This window comes from Lampris incognitus, chromosome 1, assembly GCF_029633865.1.
Source record: "Lampris incognitus isolate fLamInc1 chromosome 1, fLamInc1.hap2, whole genome shotgun sequence".
In the NCBI taxonomy this organism is placed as follows: domain Eukaryota; kingdom Metazoa; phylum Chordata; class Actinopteri; order Lampriformes; family Lampridae; genus Lampris; species Lampris incognitus.
In genome coordinates this window covers 6,777,723-6,795,794 of record NC_079211.1, presented here as the reverse complement: position 1 = coordinate 6,795,794, position 18,072 = coordinate 6,777,723, and the positions used below count along the sequence as shown (strand labels likewise).

The following is an 18,072-nucleotide window of genomic DNA, read 5'->3' as shown; positions in this document are numbered from 1 at the left end:
CCAACCAGCTCCGTATGACACCCACCCAGCTCCATATGATAACCAACCAGCTCCGTATGACACCCACCCAGCTCCATATGATAACCAACCAGCTCCGTATGACACCCAACCAGCTCCGTATGACACCCAACCAGCTCCGTATGATAACCAACCAGCTCCGTATGACACCCACCCAGCTCCGTATGACACCCAACCAGCTCCGTATGACACCCAGCTCCGTATGACACCCAGCTCCGTATGACATCCAACCAGCTCCGTATGACACCCAACCAGCTCCGTATGACACCCAACCAGCTCCGTATGACACCCACCCAGCTCCGTATGACATCCAACCAGCTCCGTATGACACCCAACCAGCTCCGTATGAGACCCAACCAGCTCCGTATGACACCCAACCAGCTCCGTATGACACCCAACCAGCTCCGTATGACACCCAACCAGCTCCGTATGACACCCAACCAGCTCTGTATGACACCCAACCAGCTTCGTATGACACCCAACCAGCTCCGTAGGACACCCAACCAGCTCCGTATGACACCCAGCTCCGTATGACACCCAACCAGCTCTGTATGACACCCAACCAGCTCCGTATGACACAACCAGCTCCGTATGACACCCAACCAGCTCTGTATGACACCCAACCAGCTCTGTATGACATCCAACCAGCTCTGTATGACACCCACCCAGCTCCGTATGACACCCAACCAGCTCTGTATGACACCCAACCAGCTCTGTATGACACCCAACCAGCTCTGTATGACACCCAACCAGCTTCGTATGACATCCAACCAGCTCTGTATGACACCCAACCAGCTCTGTATGACACCCAACCAGCTCTGTATGACACCCACCCAGCTCCGTATGACACCCAACCAGCTCTGTAGGACACCCAACCAGCTCTGTATGACACCCAACCAGCTTCGTATGACACCCAACCAGCCTCGTATGACACCCAACCAGCTCCGTATGACACCCAACCAGCCTCGTATGACACCCAACCAGCTCTGTAGGACACCCAACCAGCCTCGTATGACACCCAACCAGCTCCGTATGACACCCATCCAGCTCCGTATGACACCCACCCAGCTCCGTATGACACCCAACCAGCTCCGTATGACACCCAACCAGCTCCGTATGACACCCAACCAGCTCCGTATGACACCCAACCAGCTCCGTATGACAACCAACCAGCTCTGTAGGACACCCAACCAGCTCCGTATGACATCCAACCAGCTCCGTATGACACCCAACCAGCTCCGTATGACACCCAACCAGCTCTGTATGACACCCAACCAGCTCCGTATGACACCCAACCAGCTCCGTATGACATCCAACCAGCTCCGTATGACACCCAACCAGCTCCGTATGACACCCAACCAGCTCCGTATGACACCCAACCAGCTCCGTATGACACCCAACCAGCTCCGTATGACAACCAACCAGCTCTGTAGGACACCCAACCAGCTCCGTATGACATCCAACCAGCTCCGTATGACACCCAACCAGCTCCGTATGACACCCAACCAGCTCTGTATGACACCCAACCAGCTCCGTATGACACCCAACCAGCTCCGTATGACATCCAACCAGCTCCGTATGACACCCAACCAGCCTCGTATGACACCCAACCAGCGCTGTAGGACACCCAACCAGCTCCGTATGACACCCAACCAGCTCTGTAGGACACCCAACCAGCCTCGTATGACACCCAACCAGCTCTGTAGGACACCCAACCAGCCTCGTATGACACCCAACCAGCTCTGTAGGACACCCAACCAGCTCTGTAGGACACCCAACCAGCCTCGTATGACACCCAACCAGCTCCGTATGACACCCACCCAGCTCCGTATGACAACCAACCAGCTCTGTAGGACACCCAACCAGCTCCGTATGACATCCAACCAGCTCCGTATGACACCCAACCAGCTCCGTATGACACCCACCCAGCTCCGTATGACACCCACCCAGCTCCGTATGACAACCAACCAGCTCTGTAGGACACCCAACCAGCTCCGTATGACACCCAACCAGCTCCATATGACACCCAACCAGCTCCGTATGACACCCAACCAGCTCCGTATGACACCCAACCAGCTCCGTATGACACCCAACCAGCTCCGTATGACACCCAACCAGCTCCGTATGACACCCACCCAGCTCCGTATGACAACCAACCAGCTCTGTAGGACACCCAACCAGCTCCGTATGACACCCAACCAGCTCCGTATGACACCCAACCAGCTCCGTATGACACCCAACCAGCTCCGTATGACATCCAACCAGCTCCGTATGACACCCAACCAGCTCCGTATGACACCCAACCAGCTCCGTATGACACCCAACCAGCTCCGTATGACACCCACCCAGCTCTGTATGACACCCAACCAGCTCCATATGATAACCAACCAGCTCCGTATGACACCCAACCAGCTCCGTATGACACCCAGCCAGCTCCGTATGATAACCAACCAGCTCCGTATGACACCCACCCAGCTCCGTATGACACCCACCCAGCTCCGTATGACACCCAACCAGCTCCATATGATAACCAACCAGCTCCGTATGACACCCAACCAGCTCCGTATGACACCCACCCAGCTCCATATGATAACCAACCAGCTCCGTATGACACCCACCCAGCTCCATATGATAACCAACCAGCTCCGTATGACACCCAACCAGCTCCGTATGACACCCAACCAGCTCCGTATGATAACCAACCAGCTCCGTATGACACCCACCCAGCTCCGTATGACACCCAACCAGCTCCGTATGACACCCAGCTCCGTATGACACCCAGCTCCGTATGACATCCAACCAGCTCCGTATGACACCCAACCAGCTCCGTATGACACCCAACCAGCTCCGTATGACACCCACCCAGCTCCGTATGACATCCAACCAGCTCCGTATGACACCCAACCAGCTCCGTATGAGACCCAACCAGCTCCGTATGACACCCAACCAGCTCCGTATGACACCCAACCAGCTCCGTATGACACCCAACCAGCTCCGTATGACACCCAACCAGCTCTGTATGACACCCAACCAGCTTCGTATGACACCCAACCAGCTCCGTAGGACACCCAACCAGCTCCGTATGACACCCAGCTCCGTATGACACCCAACCAGCTCTGTATGACACCCAACCAGCTCCGTATGACACAACCAGCTCCGTATGACACCCAACCAGCTCTGTATGACACCCAACCAGCTCTGTATGACATCCAACCAGCTCTGTATGACACCCACCCAGCTCCGTATGACACCCAACCAGCTCTGTATGACACCCAACCAGCTCTGTATGACACCCAACCAGCTCTGTATGACACCCAACCAGCTTCGTATGACATCCAACCAGCTCTGTATGACACCCAACCAGCTCTGTATGACACCCAACCAGCTCTGTATGACACCCACCCAGCTCCGTATGACACCCAACCAGCTCTGTAGGACACCCAACCAGCTCTGTATGACACCCAACCAGCTTCGTATGACACCCAACCAGCCTCGTATGACACCCAACCAGCTCCGTATGACACCCAACCAGCCTCGTATGACACCCAACCAGCTCTGTAGGACACCCAACCAGCCTCGTATGACACCCAACCAGCTCCGTATGACACCCATCCAGCTCCGTATGACACCCACCCAGCTCCGTATGACACCCAACCAGCTCCGTATGACACCCAACCAGCTCCGTATGACACCCAACCAGCTCCATATGACACCCAACCAGCTCCATATGACACCCATCCAGCTCCGTATGACACCCACCCAGCTCCGTATGACACCCAACCAGCTCCGTATGACACCCAACCAGCTCCATATGACACCCAACCAGCTCCATATGACACCCATCCAGCTCCGTATGACACCCACCCAGCTCCGTATGACACCCAACCAGCTCCGTATGACACCCAACCAGCTCCGTATGACACCCAACCAGCTCCGTATGACACCCAACCAGCTCCATATGACACCCACCCAGCTCCGTATGACACCCACCCAGCTCCATATAATAACCAACCAGCTCCGTATGACACCCATCCAGCTCCGTATGACACCCATCCAGCTCCGTATGACACCCACCCAGCTCCGTATGACACCCAACCAGCTCCGTAGGACACCCACCCAGCTCCGTATGACACCCACCCAGCTCCGTATGACACCCACCCAGCTCCGTATGACACCCACCCAGCTCCGTATGACACCCAACCAGCTCCGTATGACACCCACCCTGCTCCGTGCCAGTAAAATGAACTCAGTAAGGGAGAATGGAAGTTTTCATGAGCCAGTGTCAGTCAAGACAACAATGCCGTATCTGTAGGACACAACTGGTCCTTGTCCAAATACAACACCAGGCTTTACATCACTCAGTGAACCGTGACTAGCACTTTGTTGCCTAGCAACAAATGCATGTGTTTGTCTGTGTGTTGGTGTGTGTGTGTGTGTGTGTGCGCGTCTGTGGGTGTGTGTGTGTGTGTGTGGCACGTGCTGTACTCTTGCTTGCTGCTTCTAATCTATCAACAAACTGTCATTCATGAAGAAGCAAAAAGTATGCTTTCAGTGGCAGAGAAAGAGAGAAGGAGAGAGAGGAGGAGGGAGGGAGGGGCGGAGGGAGAGGAGAGTGCTAATCTTAGCTGATCCCGGGACGAATAGCTTGACAAGCTCTGTCAGGACGTGAGGCTCATTGGGTGTATCAAGGTACACTTGTGTGTGTGTGTGTGGTGCTGTACCGCGAATCAGATGGGAAGACAAGGTGCCCGACGTGGAAGTACTGAGACGTGCTGTGCTGGTACTGTCACTGTTGAAGCCCCCCCAGCTCAGACGGGCCGGCCATGTGAGAAGAACGCCAGACCACCGCCTACCTAAACAGGTTTTCTACGGGGAGCTGTGCCAGGGAAGAGGAAGCAGGGAGGCCAGAAGCTACGCTTCAAAGATGTTCTCAAGCGCCACATGAAGATCTGCGGCATCGATGACTCCAGCTGGGAGACAGTGGCCCTGGACAGACAGAAATGGCACAATAAGGCACTCCACAATAAGGCAGTCAAGGACAGCTGTTGAACAGAAGAGACAAGAAGCCCAGAGTAAGCCCCACCATGCAAGACATCATGGACCAACTCAAACAGCATTCGTCTGTGACAAATGTGGACGATATTATCGCTCTGATGCGACCTGATGGCCCACCTGGGTGCTTGCCGAGTTTAAACTGCATCACAGTCATCATCGTTTCGATGGACCGCCGAAGAAGTGTGTGTGTGTGTGCATTAGTTCCTGAGGCAGGATTCATGCGGTCATGAAAAACCTGGGAAGTCAGTAAATTTGAAAATAAAATTTCCAGGACCTTGAAGTTCTGGAAAGTATTTTTGTCATAGGTCAGTGTTTTGGAAAAGACTTGGAAACCTGATTAACGCAGATTAACTCTATTAAAAAATGATTGACGGGGAATCCGGGTAGCGTAGCAGTCCATTCCGTTGCCTACCAACACGGGGATCGCCGGTTCGAATCCCCATGTTACCTCCGGCTTGGTCGGACGTCCCTTCAGATACAATTGGCCGTGTCTGCGGGTGGGAAGCTGGATGTGGTCCTGGTCGCTGCACTAGCGCCTCCTCTGGTTGGTTAGGGCACCTATTCGGGGAGGGAGAGAAGGAACTGGGGGGGAATAGCGTGATCCTCCCATGTGCTACGTCCCCCTGGCGAAACTCCTCACTGTCAGGTGAAAAGAGGCGCCTGGTGACTCCACATGTATTGGAGGAGGCATGTGGTAGTCTGCAGCCCTCCCCGGATCACCAGAGGGGGTGGAGCAGCGACCAGGATGGCTCGGAAGAGTGGGGTAATTGGCCAAGTACAATTGGGGAGAAAAGGGGGGGAAAGCCAAAAGATTTTTTTGATTGACCAATACAAAAAAAGTTAGCGGTGGGTGTTAGCATTGCTTTTGGTCTTTAGAGTTTCTGTGGCGACACTTTGTCTCAGTATGCTAACACCTGCCTCCGCTGGCTAGCTTTCATATCAGTTAGCTAGCTAGCTTGTTGGCGGTATACCAAGTGCAGTTTCAGCTATCAGTGGCTTCAAATGGACATTTACGACATATGACTGTCAAAGGTTATTGAGAGTAGAGTGTCTCATAACCCACATTTAGAGTATAGACTTACTTTAACATGTTATACTGTGTTTAAGCACACCTTTCCAGCAGTTGTCTCGTTTGTTCATGAAAATTAAGCCAAAAGTAATGGAAAAAAACCACTGGTTAAAGAAGTGTATGAACCCTGATGGGACAGCGTTGATGTTGTAGCGTTTGCTTTATTTCAGACATGTCAGAGATTGTGTGACTGTATTTCTGCAGGGTGTTGCGGTTACGTCATGGCTTGTTTCCATGATTCTGACAGCAGTTGACACGTTCTTTTAAAATCCACCTCTGTGTTATTTCTGATGCTTATGCAACCTCGTGTTGTGTTGTTTCCACTATCCCCCCCCCCCCGAAACTTGGGACAGTATTTAGACAGGCATGTATTCACCCAGGAAACGACTCTTGACAAGGCGACAGAGAGACTGACAGGTTCTGATGAGCTGTGAGCTCAGGCTTGAAATATCTTCCATTCATCGCCTGCTGATAGGAAGAGATGGACTTCAAAGATAAGTTATGGTTCACCGGGGGGGGGGGGTGGCAAGTCATGGAAAGAGAAGAAGGAAGAGAAAAGAGAATTATGGGGGGGGGGACTAGAGGAGAAGTAATGTGAAGATTTTTATGCCATAAAACTACAGATCCATTTAAAGCTGAACTCCGTGATCTGCCATTCTGTCTGGCAGTGAGGACTACAAACAGGGTGTAGCAGCAGGCGCGGACCGGATATCGGGAAGTTCTAGAATTTTCCCAGTCGATCAGTCTTGTGAGGGCCAGTCTTTTTTTTTCCCCCAACCCCAGTATTACATATTCAATAGGTCATCTTAGCCGCAGGGAAACAGCTGGTGCAGTCCGTAATAGCTGGCAGCGGTTGCCATCACAACTGAAAGTATCAAACACTCGGGCATTTAGTATCTCTCATTGCCGAAACGTGGACAGAAAGAGAAAACCCGTGGCTGGCGGTGCAGAGAAGGTGCGCCAGAAAAAGGCTTTGCTGGCTGATGCCACAAAGTGTGCTAAAGTAATGGATTTATTTAAGCATTCTGCAGGGGATGATGAGGATGGTGGTGAAGAGGCAGAAGCATCAAAGAGGAGTGAGCAGGGAGCAGGTCTTTTGTCATGCTAACATGCTATGTGAACTAGCTAAATGAGCTAGCTAAAGTACAACATGTTTTTGCTAACCTTGGGGGTTTGAATTCTAGAGTCCCGCCGCAGGTTTGACCTTTTCCAAGGTTTAACTAGTCAGACTCGGTGCACAAACGTGTAGAGAAGTTTACACTGAATTTCTCTGAAGTGTTTAAAAAATGGCCATCAGCTTCGGCTGTAAATGGATGAAATAAACATGTAAATTTGATCATTTTCTTGAGACTACTAATCAATTCCTTTTGGCATTATAGCCAAAAAGGCATATAATATTTGATAGCCAGCCCAGCAATGAAAACGACTTGTTAAATACTTACTCTAAACAGATGAACATGGCACTGAACAAGACAGGAGGGAGGAGGAGGGAGCAGCAACCGGCACAGGTCCATTTAGAGTTGCACTATTGAATGTTATTATGTGACTGTGAAGCAAAAAAATACATCATTCATATGATCAGGGTGGACGACTTCATTCAAGTTATTTATTGTTGCATTACAAGAAATAGAACCAATGGTAATTATGGTGCATAATACACCATGTATGTATTTGCCTCTGTCAGGGTTGGACATCATGAATTTAATCAATACAACAATACGTGGCTGGGTGTCTAGAAAAGCACTATATAAATGTAATTATTATTATTATTATTATTATTATATATTTGGTGCTAATGTCACACAGTCCAGATACAATTGACAACTGGGGGGAAAAGGAGGGAAAATCCCCCCTCCAAAAAAAAAAGACAGTCCAAATGATGTCTATTTTATACATTGTTAAAAAACAGATGAACCTGCATCAGACATGGGAAGTTTTGAGGAAGTCCTTGCAGGGACCTCTATTGAGACAGATGTGTATGACGACCAGCCAGCACCACTACTGAGCAATACAGTTTTACCACCAGACCGACTGGGATTTCACCCCTACCTAAAACCACCATGGGCGGTCAAGATGACGGCCGGTTTTTAAACTCTATAGTCAAGATAAATACCCAGTAGAGGTATTAATGCATTACGTATGTTATTATGTCTGTTAGGAAATGACTGACACCAAAATTAGCATTTTAACAACTTTAATACTATTTTTCAAACAATTTAAAATGGCCACTGTCCAACGCCTGTAAATGCTGCAACGCCTCGGTGGTAGTCATGGTGCGTCTGTAACGGCATCTGTAAACCAGACATGTTGGACATAATCAAAAATCAAGTTTAGACTGTTTCTCTCCACTGGAGGACGCTAGTGTGTTTCTAGGACAGAGCAACGAACTTCACGGAGGAAATGACCCGACCAACACACATCATAAACACTGACATGACGCGCACGATGACGCACAAATTACGAGACGGTCACGTTGACCGCTCATGGTCGTTTCAGGTCGATCTTATCATCACTTTTTTGTGAGCCATTAATCTAAAACTCGTTTTAATGCAAATATATGCAATTTTAGGAGCATTCAGGGAGCGGCAGGTCTTTGTCTTTTTTTCTCTCACAAAGTTGTTAAACTTCGCAAGGGTGCGAGGGTCTACGGACAGGATGTTGTGTTGCTGTAAAGCCCCTTGAGGCAAATTTGTAATTTGTGATGTTGGGCTACATAAATAAAATGGACTTGACTTTAAAAATCCCAAACTGTCAGAATGACCGCCGTGGTGGTTCGAGTGTTAAAACTGAACAAAGCATGGATTTGTTTTGTGCTCTCACGTGGTCTCAGCGATTGAATCCAGCTAATTACCGGTCATCTGGAAAATTCGGAGTCAGAAAGGGAGAGGTTTGATACAGAGGCCAAGAAAACGGTTGTGGGGGAGAGAAGAGAGGCAGAAGAGGCCTCGGAAAGCAATGATGAGAAGACAGATTTTCATTTTTTCACATGACCTCATTCAAAATAGCTGGGCTGTTTTTTTTTATTTCCGTCCAAAACGAGATGTGCCAAAATCCATCGACGCTCACAAAACATTGCACCGCAAGGACGGGTCACACCGCAAGTGGTTGACCTACTGAAAAGAGTCCCACTCATTGTACTGTTCGGTATGTTGGGCTTTTTCGAAAGCCTGGTACGCCAGTGAGTTTGTACAAATTAACAGATTGTGTGTTTTTATTTTTATTTGGTTAATTGTTCGTTGATCGACAGACGTGTCAGTTCAAATTTGGTGTGTCAAGTTGGGGCCGCTTGACAGCAATTTCCCACACTGCTTGTTGTTGCCAGTCCGCCCCTGTGCAGCAGGACTACAAACCAGGTGTAGCAGGACCACAAACCAGGTGTAGCAGGACTACAAACCAGGTGTAGCAGGACCACAAACCAGGTGTAGCAGGACTACAAACCAGGTGTAGCAGGACTACAAACCAGGTGTAGCAGGACTACAAACAAGGTGCGGCAGGACTACAAACCAGGTGTAGCAGGACTACAAACAAGGTGCGGCAGGACTACAAACCAGGTGCAGCAGGACTACAAACAAGGTGTAGCAGGACTACAAACCAGGTGTAGCAGGACTACAAACCAGGTGTAGCAGGACTACAAACCACGTGCAACAGGACTACAAACCAGGTGCAGCAGGACTACAAACCAGGTGCAGCATGACTACAAACCAGGTGCAGCAGGACTAAAAACAAGGTGCAGCAGGACTACAAACCAGGTGTAGCACGACTACAAACCAGGTGCATCAGGACTACAAACCAGGTGCAGCAGGACTACAAACCAGGTGTAGCAGGACTACAAACCAGGTGTAGCAGGACTAAAAACAAGGTGCAGCAGGACTACAAACCAGGTGCAGCAGGACTACAAACAAGGTGTAGCAGGACTACAAACAAGGTGTAGCAGGACCACAAACCAGGTGTAGCATGACTACAAACCAGGTGCAGCAGGACTACAAACCATGTGTAGCAGGACTACAAACCAGGTGTAGCAGGACTACAAACAAGGTGCAGCAGGACTACAAACCAGGTGTAGCAGCCATTGTGGCTGGTGTGCCGTCAGCTCAGCAGTAAACAGTTCCACCCTTGTAGAAATGGATCCTGGGACCAAAGCTAACACAGACAGTCTGTTGTATTACAAACCACATCCGACTATATAGGAACACTGTTGTACAGTCATATTGGTTGTCATGGCTACATCAGCATGATATTGGTTGTCATGGACACATCAGCATAGCGTCTCAGTCGTGTTTGCTGCTGCACCAGTGTTCGTCCTACCTGGTCAAAACATCTCAACAGCGGTACACGGAGACTGGAGAGTGTGTCCAACCACGGTGAAGATGACTGGTGGTGTTGTGGAGCCTGACTCCATCACACACATGTGGGAAATAAATGTTCATTAAGGGAGAAAAATCATGGATATTCAACAGCGAGGGGGAAAAAAAATCATTTCCTGAAATGCATCTTTCGATATGTTGTAAGGACAGACCCCGGTCTGTAGGGTTCTGCTTGATGTCAGAGACTACAGACTCGTCACCATCTTTTTAAAAATAGCTTTCATTTGAATTGATTGTAAAAATGTAATTTCATTTTTTGTTTATTTGCTATTTTTGTCAAGGAGGGAGACCTTTTAAAGACGACGGCAGTAATCTCCTACTTTGTGTTCGTCTGTCAGGTCTTACTTTACAGAGAAGTGACCTGTGTCTGTTTATTTTGGAAAAACTGGCAGAGAGAAAGAGAGAGAGCACTCAGGGAAGGGGGTTCGTCCCCTCAAACTATCTGTTTTCCACCTATCTGTTTTCATCCTCTTTAAGTCCCTCTTTAACATAACCTCGCTGCCATTTGTGTGTAGAAAGTCTTCTGTCTCGTCCGGCGTGCACCTTCGAAAACGTTCGTTTTCCTTCGTTGGCATCTCTTGTGTCCAAGGATCCGTCCCGAGAGGTTAAGTGGTTAGCGAGCCTCACTGCAAGAAGGTCCTGGGTTCGAGCCCCGGGGTAGTCCAGCCTTGGGGGTGGTCCCGGGTCGTCCTCTGTGTGGAGGTTGCATGTTCTCCCCGTGTCTGCGTGGGTTTCCTCCCACAGTCCAAAGACATGGAGGTCAGGTGAATCGGCCGTGCTAAATTGTCCCTAGGTGTGTTTATGTGGGGGGGGGGGGGTCCTGTGATGGCCTGGCGGCCTGTCCAGGGTGTCTCCCCGCCTGCCGCCCAATGACTGCTGGGATAGGCTCCAGCATCCCCGCCACCCTGAGACCAGGATAAGCGGTTGGGATAATGGCTGGATGGATGGATCAGTAGAGTTTTCTTGTCACACTGGTGACATGGTGTTTATGGGAGCATTGAGTTTTGTCTGAAACTGGACCTGCTGGTCAGAAGTTCTGCAACGCCAGTGTCAAGTCTAGTGATCAATAATAATGATCAGTAATAGGAAGTAATGCAATTATATGAGAGTCTCTGCTGCCTCTATCCAAGATGGTGGCAGGCCGACAAAAACTCAGCTTCAAACTTGAATATTATACACTCTGGAAATATACCAAAAGCAAATAACAAAATTCATATTTTGGCTATTCTGAGGAATGGGAATCTGTTTGACAGGGTGATGGCAGTTCTGCCGTGCGAGGTATTTGATTTGGTGAGTCGCGAGCATGGATATATTAAAGGCAGTGTAGATGTGTTTGTGTATGCCTTGTGTTGTCCACACACTGTGTATACTGCCCTTGTCGTAGGGGTCATTTATGACCCGCCTTCATTACACCTCTAAATTAAAGCAACTTAATTTAATTTTAAACCCCAAATCTAGTTTGCAGGGAGAAACAAGCTGTCGTTCATCACAAACTGTGACTATCTGGGTTTTCCCTCCACAGTGCAGAAGGACTGCACTTAATCACTGGACACCGCCCGTTGTTATACAACACGCCGGTCATACTTGTTTTCTTTATTAAAGCAGAGGTTTTTATCATTACGATGATGGTGATGAGGATTTATTATTGCTGCTTAAGGTACTGCATAGGTGTAAAATTTACTGTTTAGCAAGAGATAGCACGTGCATGGCCTAAGAAAGTAGCTTTGAATGCATTTTATCGAATGGAAACCATAACAATTACCAACAACAATATTGGAACTTCTGGGTCAAACATGACCCTAGACAATCTTAGTACCTTAATGGTGTGCAGCTTTGATGGAAAGATGAACAGAAACAATGTTTCACTTTTTCTAATGTTGGGGTCGCTCTAGGAAAAGTCATCAAATGCCAGGTTGAAAAAAGACCATTTAGGGTATTTTCTCTGCTGTTGAACACCCTATGGGTCATATTTTGACCCGTAGACAACAGAAGGGGTAATAATAATAATATTGATAATAATAATAATGATAATAATAATAATAAATCTACTCCTGTATTTTCAGTGTGTGTCGGGTGTGTGGTGTGTGTCTGTGTGAGAGTCTATAAACGGCCAAACTAAAGCACTTGGGGCCTTGATTCTTTTTGGAGGTTATTGGGGATGATCAGGGGCACCTATAAAAAAATAGCAGAAAATTAAAATTATGCATAATTAATTATGCATAAATATGCAAAATATGCATTTTTCTAAAAACGGCTAAAAAACCACTTTTCTCTGCATTTCAGATGATTCTGAGCATCTTTGAGTTTTTCACCTATAAATTTTTTTTTCTGGGACTTAGAAATGTTTTGGCATTATGCAAAATAAATGCATTTTTGCAAAAATGCACTTATGATCCTCCTTTTTTTTGGAGGTGGTAGGTATTGTTCCAGAGAGGACCAGAAAAATAGCAGAAAATTAAAATAATTATGCATAATTATGCATATTCTAAAAATGGCTAAAAACCACTTTTCTCGGCATTTCAGATGATTCTGAGCATTTCGGGGGGGGGTTGGAGTGGGGGGGGGGTTTAGAGGTAGGGGGAAGGTGGTTAGCTGGCAGGATGAAGAGGAGGGAGATTTAGACGGGTGGAGAACCAAACCGCTACATTGTAGCGGGGTTCTTCTAGTTTAACTTATATAGGCATAGCTCTTGTATTCTCTATATAAAAAATGGGTATATTATCGCAAGTATTGCGTAATATAAATAAGGCCTAATAGGGCAGTATAAGTTTACAGGACAACTGTCAGTACCGTATTTCCCGGGCTAAGTCGCACCCAGCAAAAAACATGTTGTTTTAAAGAAATAAAAAAAAAAAAACATATATAAGTCGCTCCGGTGGATAAGTCGCATTTATATGGTGGTGCGTAATTGTCAATTGAGTCACAAGATTAAACAGTGCCATCTACTGGCCTTAGTTGAATTGCAGCGTATTCGTCCAACAAAATTACATTGTATAAACCGCTTTGGAATATGAATTGCAGGACCAGGCTGACGAGTAAAAAAATAACAACTAAAAACTAAAAAAAACTGCGACTTTTTGTCTGGGAAATTTCCTTTTTTTGGGTGGTTGCATGACAAGTTCAAGTCAGAAGAAATCTATGTTATATTATATAAGTTGAACTTTAACAGAGGGGGTTGTTGGTTATAGTTTCGTGTAATGACGCCTGATATAGATAGCCCTGTTAAGATTTTAACTTTGTATGGCTTTAAAAACACACTTCCTGGAGCTCCCGGGTGGCCCACCTGCTAGAGCTTGTACCACATAAGGCTCAGTTCTTACCGCAGCGGCCTGGGTTCGAATCCGACCCAGGCCCTTTGCTGCATGTCATCCCCCCTCTCTCCCCTGCCTCCCCCCCCCCTCTCTCTATTATCACCATCCAATAAAGGTGGAAAATGCCAAAAAACAAAACAACAACGCTTCCTGACTGCTGTTTTCTGTCAGTATTGAGTGACATTGTGTGGTAGTTGGCCCTGTGATGGTCTGGCAGCCTGTCAGGGGTGTCTCCCCCCTCCCCCCCTGCTGCCCAGTGGCTGCTGGGATAGGCTCCAGCATCCCCGCGACCCTGAGTAAGGATAAGCGGTCGGATAATGGATGAATGAATGAATTGTGTGGTAGCTGTGGAGGTTGATTGACAGTGTATTGTAACAATCACCATTGATGACAGAGCGTTTTGGCTATCACTATTGATTATCAGTGTTGTTGGTTTTTTTTTTAAAACGGTTCCCTTTGCTTGGCATTGTGTTGCGATTATCACATTTGACCGTCATTGTGTTGCCACGGTCGCAGTTGACCCATGCCGGTGTAAATATTTTTGTGCTGTGACCTTCGTCGTACACTCAGCAGTGCCTTTTAATCCCACTCGCTCAAAGGGTTAATGAGCTACATGTCCCTTCGACCATCTTGAAAGATTGGTTAGACGAGTGTGCGTGAATTGACCTTTGACCTCTGCACAGGCTGCTTGCTTAAAGCCTCAACCACGACCCAACCAGGGTAATGGTCGGGTCGTGGTTGAGGTTTTATAGAGTTGTGATTTTTCACATAACCAGCCATGTTGAAGCATTTACGGCGCACTGCGCTCTACTTTGTGTGTGTGTGTGTGTGTGTGTGTGTGTGTGTGTGTGTGTGTGTGTGTGTGTGTGTGTGTCTTTGTGTGTGTAGCACATGCATGTGTGTCAGTTATTGGGTTGTTGTCACGGTTAAGTTGCATTTTAAGGCTCTACGACTCCTGAACCTTCTGACGTGTCCCATGTCTCATCCCAGTATAGTATGTGGTCTCTCCTTCTCAACCTCTTTTTTCACGTGTTTCCATCAAGCTATCTTTATGCAAATTATTGTAAGTAAAAAGGAAATGGAAATGCCACATTTAAAGGAGAAAATCCTAAATATTGCCAAAAAGCTTTTATGCTCGTGATGTGGAAAAGCTGATTGACTATGGAACAAAAGGAGGCGGAATCAAAACGTTCTGATTTGTCCAATGTTAAGTTATCGTTGTAGAACCTTGTTCTTTTGTCCATCAAATGGTTTTAACAAAGTGGCCGCGCCGTAGATTATTTTCTAACTTAATTTTTTTTTTTTTAAGTTTTACGAATTTGGCTGAGAATAACATTATTTCGATGGAAACATGAATCCTCTGTCGTTCTCTCTCTTCTATTCCCTCTGTCTTACTTTCCTACTCCGTTGTCTCTCCCCCATGTGTCCATCTCTCTGTTGTCTTAGATCAGAATGTATGTATTGTGTTGTAAGTGATTATATATTCCCAGAAGTCCACAGTGTGTATATTTATATTAAAAAAAAAAAAAAACTCCCTCACCCCTTTTTGGTTAGTGTGTGTCTTCCTCCAGCTCAGGTCCTCTACCAGAGGCCTGGGAGTTTGAGGGTTCTGTGCAGTATCTTAGCTGTTCCTAGGACCGCACTCTTCTGGACAGAGACCTCAGATGTTGTCCCTGGAATCTGCTGGAGCCACTCTCCCAGTTTGTGGGTCACAGCCCCTAGTGCTCCTGTTACCACTGGGACTACTGTGGATTTCACCTTCCACATCCGATCTAGTTCTTCCCTCAGCCCTTGGTGTTTCTCTAGCTTCTCCTGCTCTTTCTTCCTGATGTTGCCGTCGCTCGGGATCGCTACACTGATCACTCCTGATGTCTTCTGTTCCTTGTCAACCACCACAATGTCTGGTTGGTTAGCCAGCACCTGCTTGTCAGTCTGGAACTTGAAGTCCCGCAGGATCTTAGCTCTGCCACTCTCAACCACCTTTGGCAGTGTCCTCATGTATCTCCTGCCTACTGGGCGGCCATTCAGGGTGCTGAACTGTATAGTCATCCTGTTGGAGCCTCTCCATCTCAAGTCGTGACGGTAGCTTCCTTCTATTGATGTTCGAGCATTGAGCCACTAGCTGCTTCTGAGTCAGTGTGGAAGTAGGTCTCCTACTGGTCCACAGTTCCCACATTTGCTTCATATAGCCCCTCTCCAGGGGTATGTTGTTATAGTAGCATTCCACCAGTTCCAGATTCTCAGTCCTTGTCCATGAATGTCTTGTTCCAGTAGCCCATTTCTCATCAGTTTGCCCTGGTTCCCCAACACCTGATGTGGACCTTGTTAACTCGGGCGACGTCCGAGCCGGTACGACTGTGTTCATGTTCCTCTCACTCATATCTGAGGTTGATGGCTTGTTTAGCAGTAGGAGTCTAAGCCACGGACTCTTACTGCAGACTTGTCCTTTCTGAACCCCCGATCTCTGGCATGGAAAGCCGACATTCGTACCTCCTGAGCGATCCAGCTTCATATATACAAACACACACACACACACACATGACCACGCACACACACTGTGGACCTCTGGCACTATAGTATATACTATATCTATATATCTATGTATCTATATATATATGTATATAACTGTTAAAAGAAACACTCAACGGTAGGGAAAGGGCTCCACAAATAAGGAGGAAAAAATAATATATAAATAAATAATATTTTGTTGACTCACTGGATTTTATATATATATATATATATATATACATGAGTATTTGATATTTTGATTTTGTTTAACTGTGTTGTGTGTGGGTGTAAGGAGAGGTTTGAGGGGTCTTAAAGTATTTATTATTTCCTGTTATTTTAAGAACTTAACAAACTCTCTCTCTCTCCCCCTCTCTGTGTCTCGCAGGGTCACTGATTGCAGCCGAAAGCTCAAGAATGTGAGTAATGTTCTGAATTGTACTGGGATCATTTATTTGTGGGTGAAATGCATACTTGGATGGAGACTGTTATCATGGGCTAGTGTAGCTGTTTGTCTGTCTTCCTGTCTGTCTGTCTGTCTGTCTTTTTGCATGTCTGTCTATCTGCATGATGGCATGTGTTGTTTCTTTTTCCCCTCAGCCTGAGTGCCTCTTCTATCTCTTTGCACTCTGTTATACCTCTATCTGTTCTTTCCGTCTGTTCTAGCTCTACCTATTTTATCTAGTCTTACTGTTCTGGTTCCACTTGTTATTGTTATTATTAACATTATCATTATATTTATTCTATCTAATGTGATACAGTGTTGATTTGCCAGTCTGTCACTTAAATTATTAACATTCTGGCTCTACTGCATTCTATTTTTGCACACAAGCTCACTGGAGGAGCTCTCCAACCTTCTCACCCCCCCCTCCTCTGTTGCTGCTTTAAACGATAAAAAGGAAAATTCAAGCCCCGCCTCCAATGCAGTCCAAGTGGTACTCCTCTCTCTCTCCCGCTCTCTCTCCCTCTCCTTCACTTGGTACTGCTGCGCTCTATCTCAGTCCACAGGAGTCAGTCTGAGGCTGCAGAGCCGGGCTTCTCTTGCTAACTGATTTTAGCCGACTGCAACAGAGAGGAACTCTGCATGACGCCACATTAGCCGGTGCGTCCCCCCCGCTAGCAAACAGCCCACTGACTCCCAGCAGCATTAGCATCAGCTGGGAGCTACTGCTAGAGTGTGGAGCTGTCATCTAGACTCAGAGCAGCTTTCGATTGCAAGCTGTCTCTGCAGAGAATCATCTAAAATATGAGGAGGAGGGAACTGGATGGAGAGGAACTTGCCAGCGAGGTGAAAAAGGTGTCGTTTTGTAAACAGTGGTGACATTGAAATGGAAAGAGGGCATTGGCTCGGATAGATGGAAGACTGACCAAATTATGAAATGACTTTAGCAGTTGTGGATAACTAAAAGGTATGCATGTGTGTGGTGTGTGTCTATGTATACTGTAACTGTGATGACTACTACGGACCTTGCATGATGATACGTATGCATCTCTGTGTATATACACTGTGAGGCTGTTTGTGTGTATGTGTGTATGTATGTATGTTTTTGCATTCCTGTGCAAGTGGCTCACTTTCAGCTGTTTGTACGTGAAACAAAGAGGTACTTATCCATCGTCCATGGAAGCTATTTGACAGACCGGTCTTTCCAAATCTGCAACCAGGTTGCTTACTAATTTAAAAAAAAAAAAGTCACATCACATCTGTTAGATGCAGTCAGCCCCCCTTGTCAGGGTGATCATTTATATTTGT

At 47.2% G+C, this 18,072-nt stretch overlaps 1 protein-coding gene across 1 annotated transcript in view; it reads left to right on the top strand.

The window, feature by feature from the left end:
- Positions 1-18,072, top strand: part of LOC130112953 (LIM and calponin homology domains-containing protein 1-like) — a 198,714-nt gene that overhangs the window by 108,576 nt on the left and 72,066 nt on the right. The window contains exon 5 of the mRNA XM_056280502.1: positions 16,711-16,741. Within this exon, the coding sequence (XP_056136477.1) occupies positions 16,711-16,741 (31 nt within the window). The remainder of the gene's footprint in view (positions 1-16,710; positions 16,742-18,072) is intronic.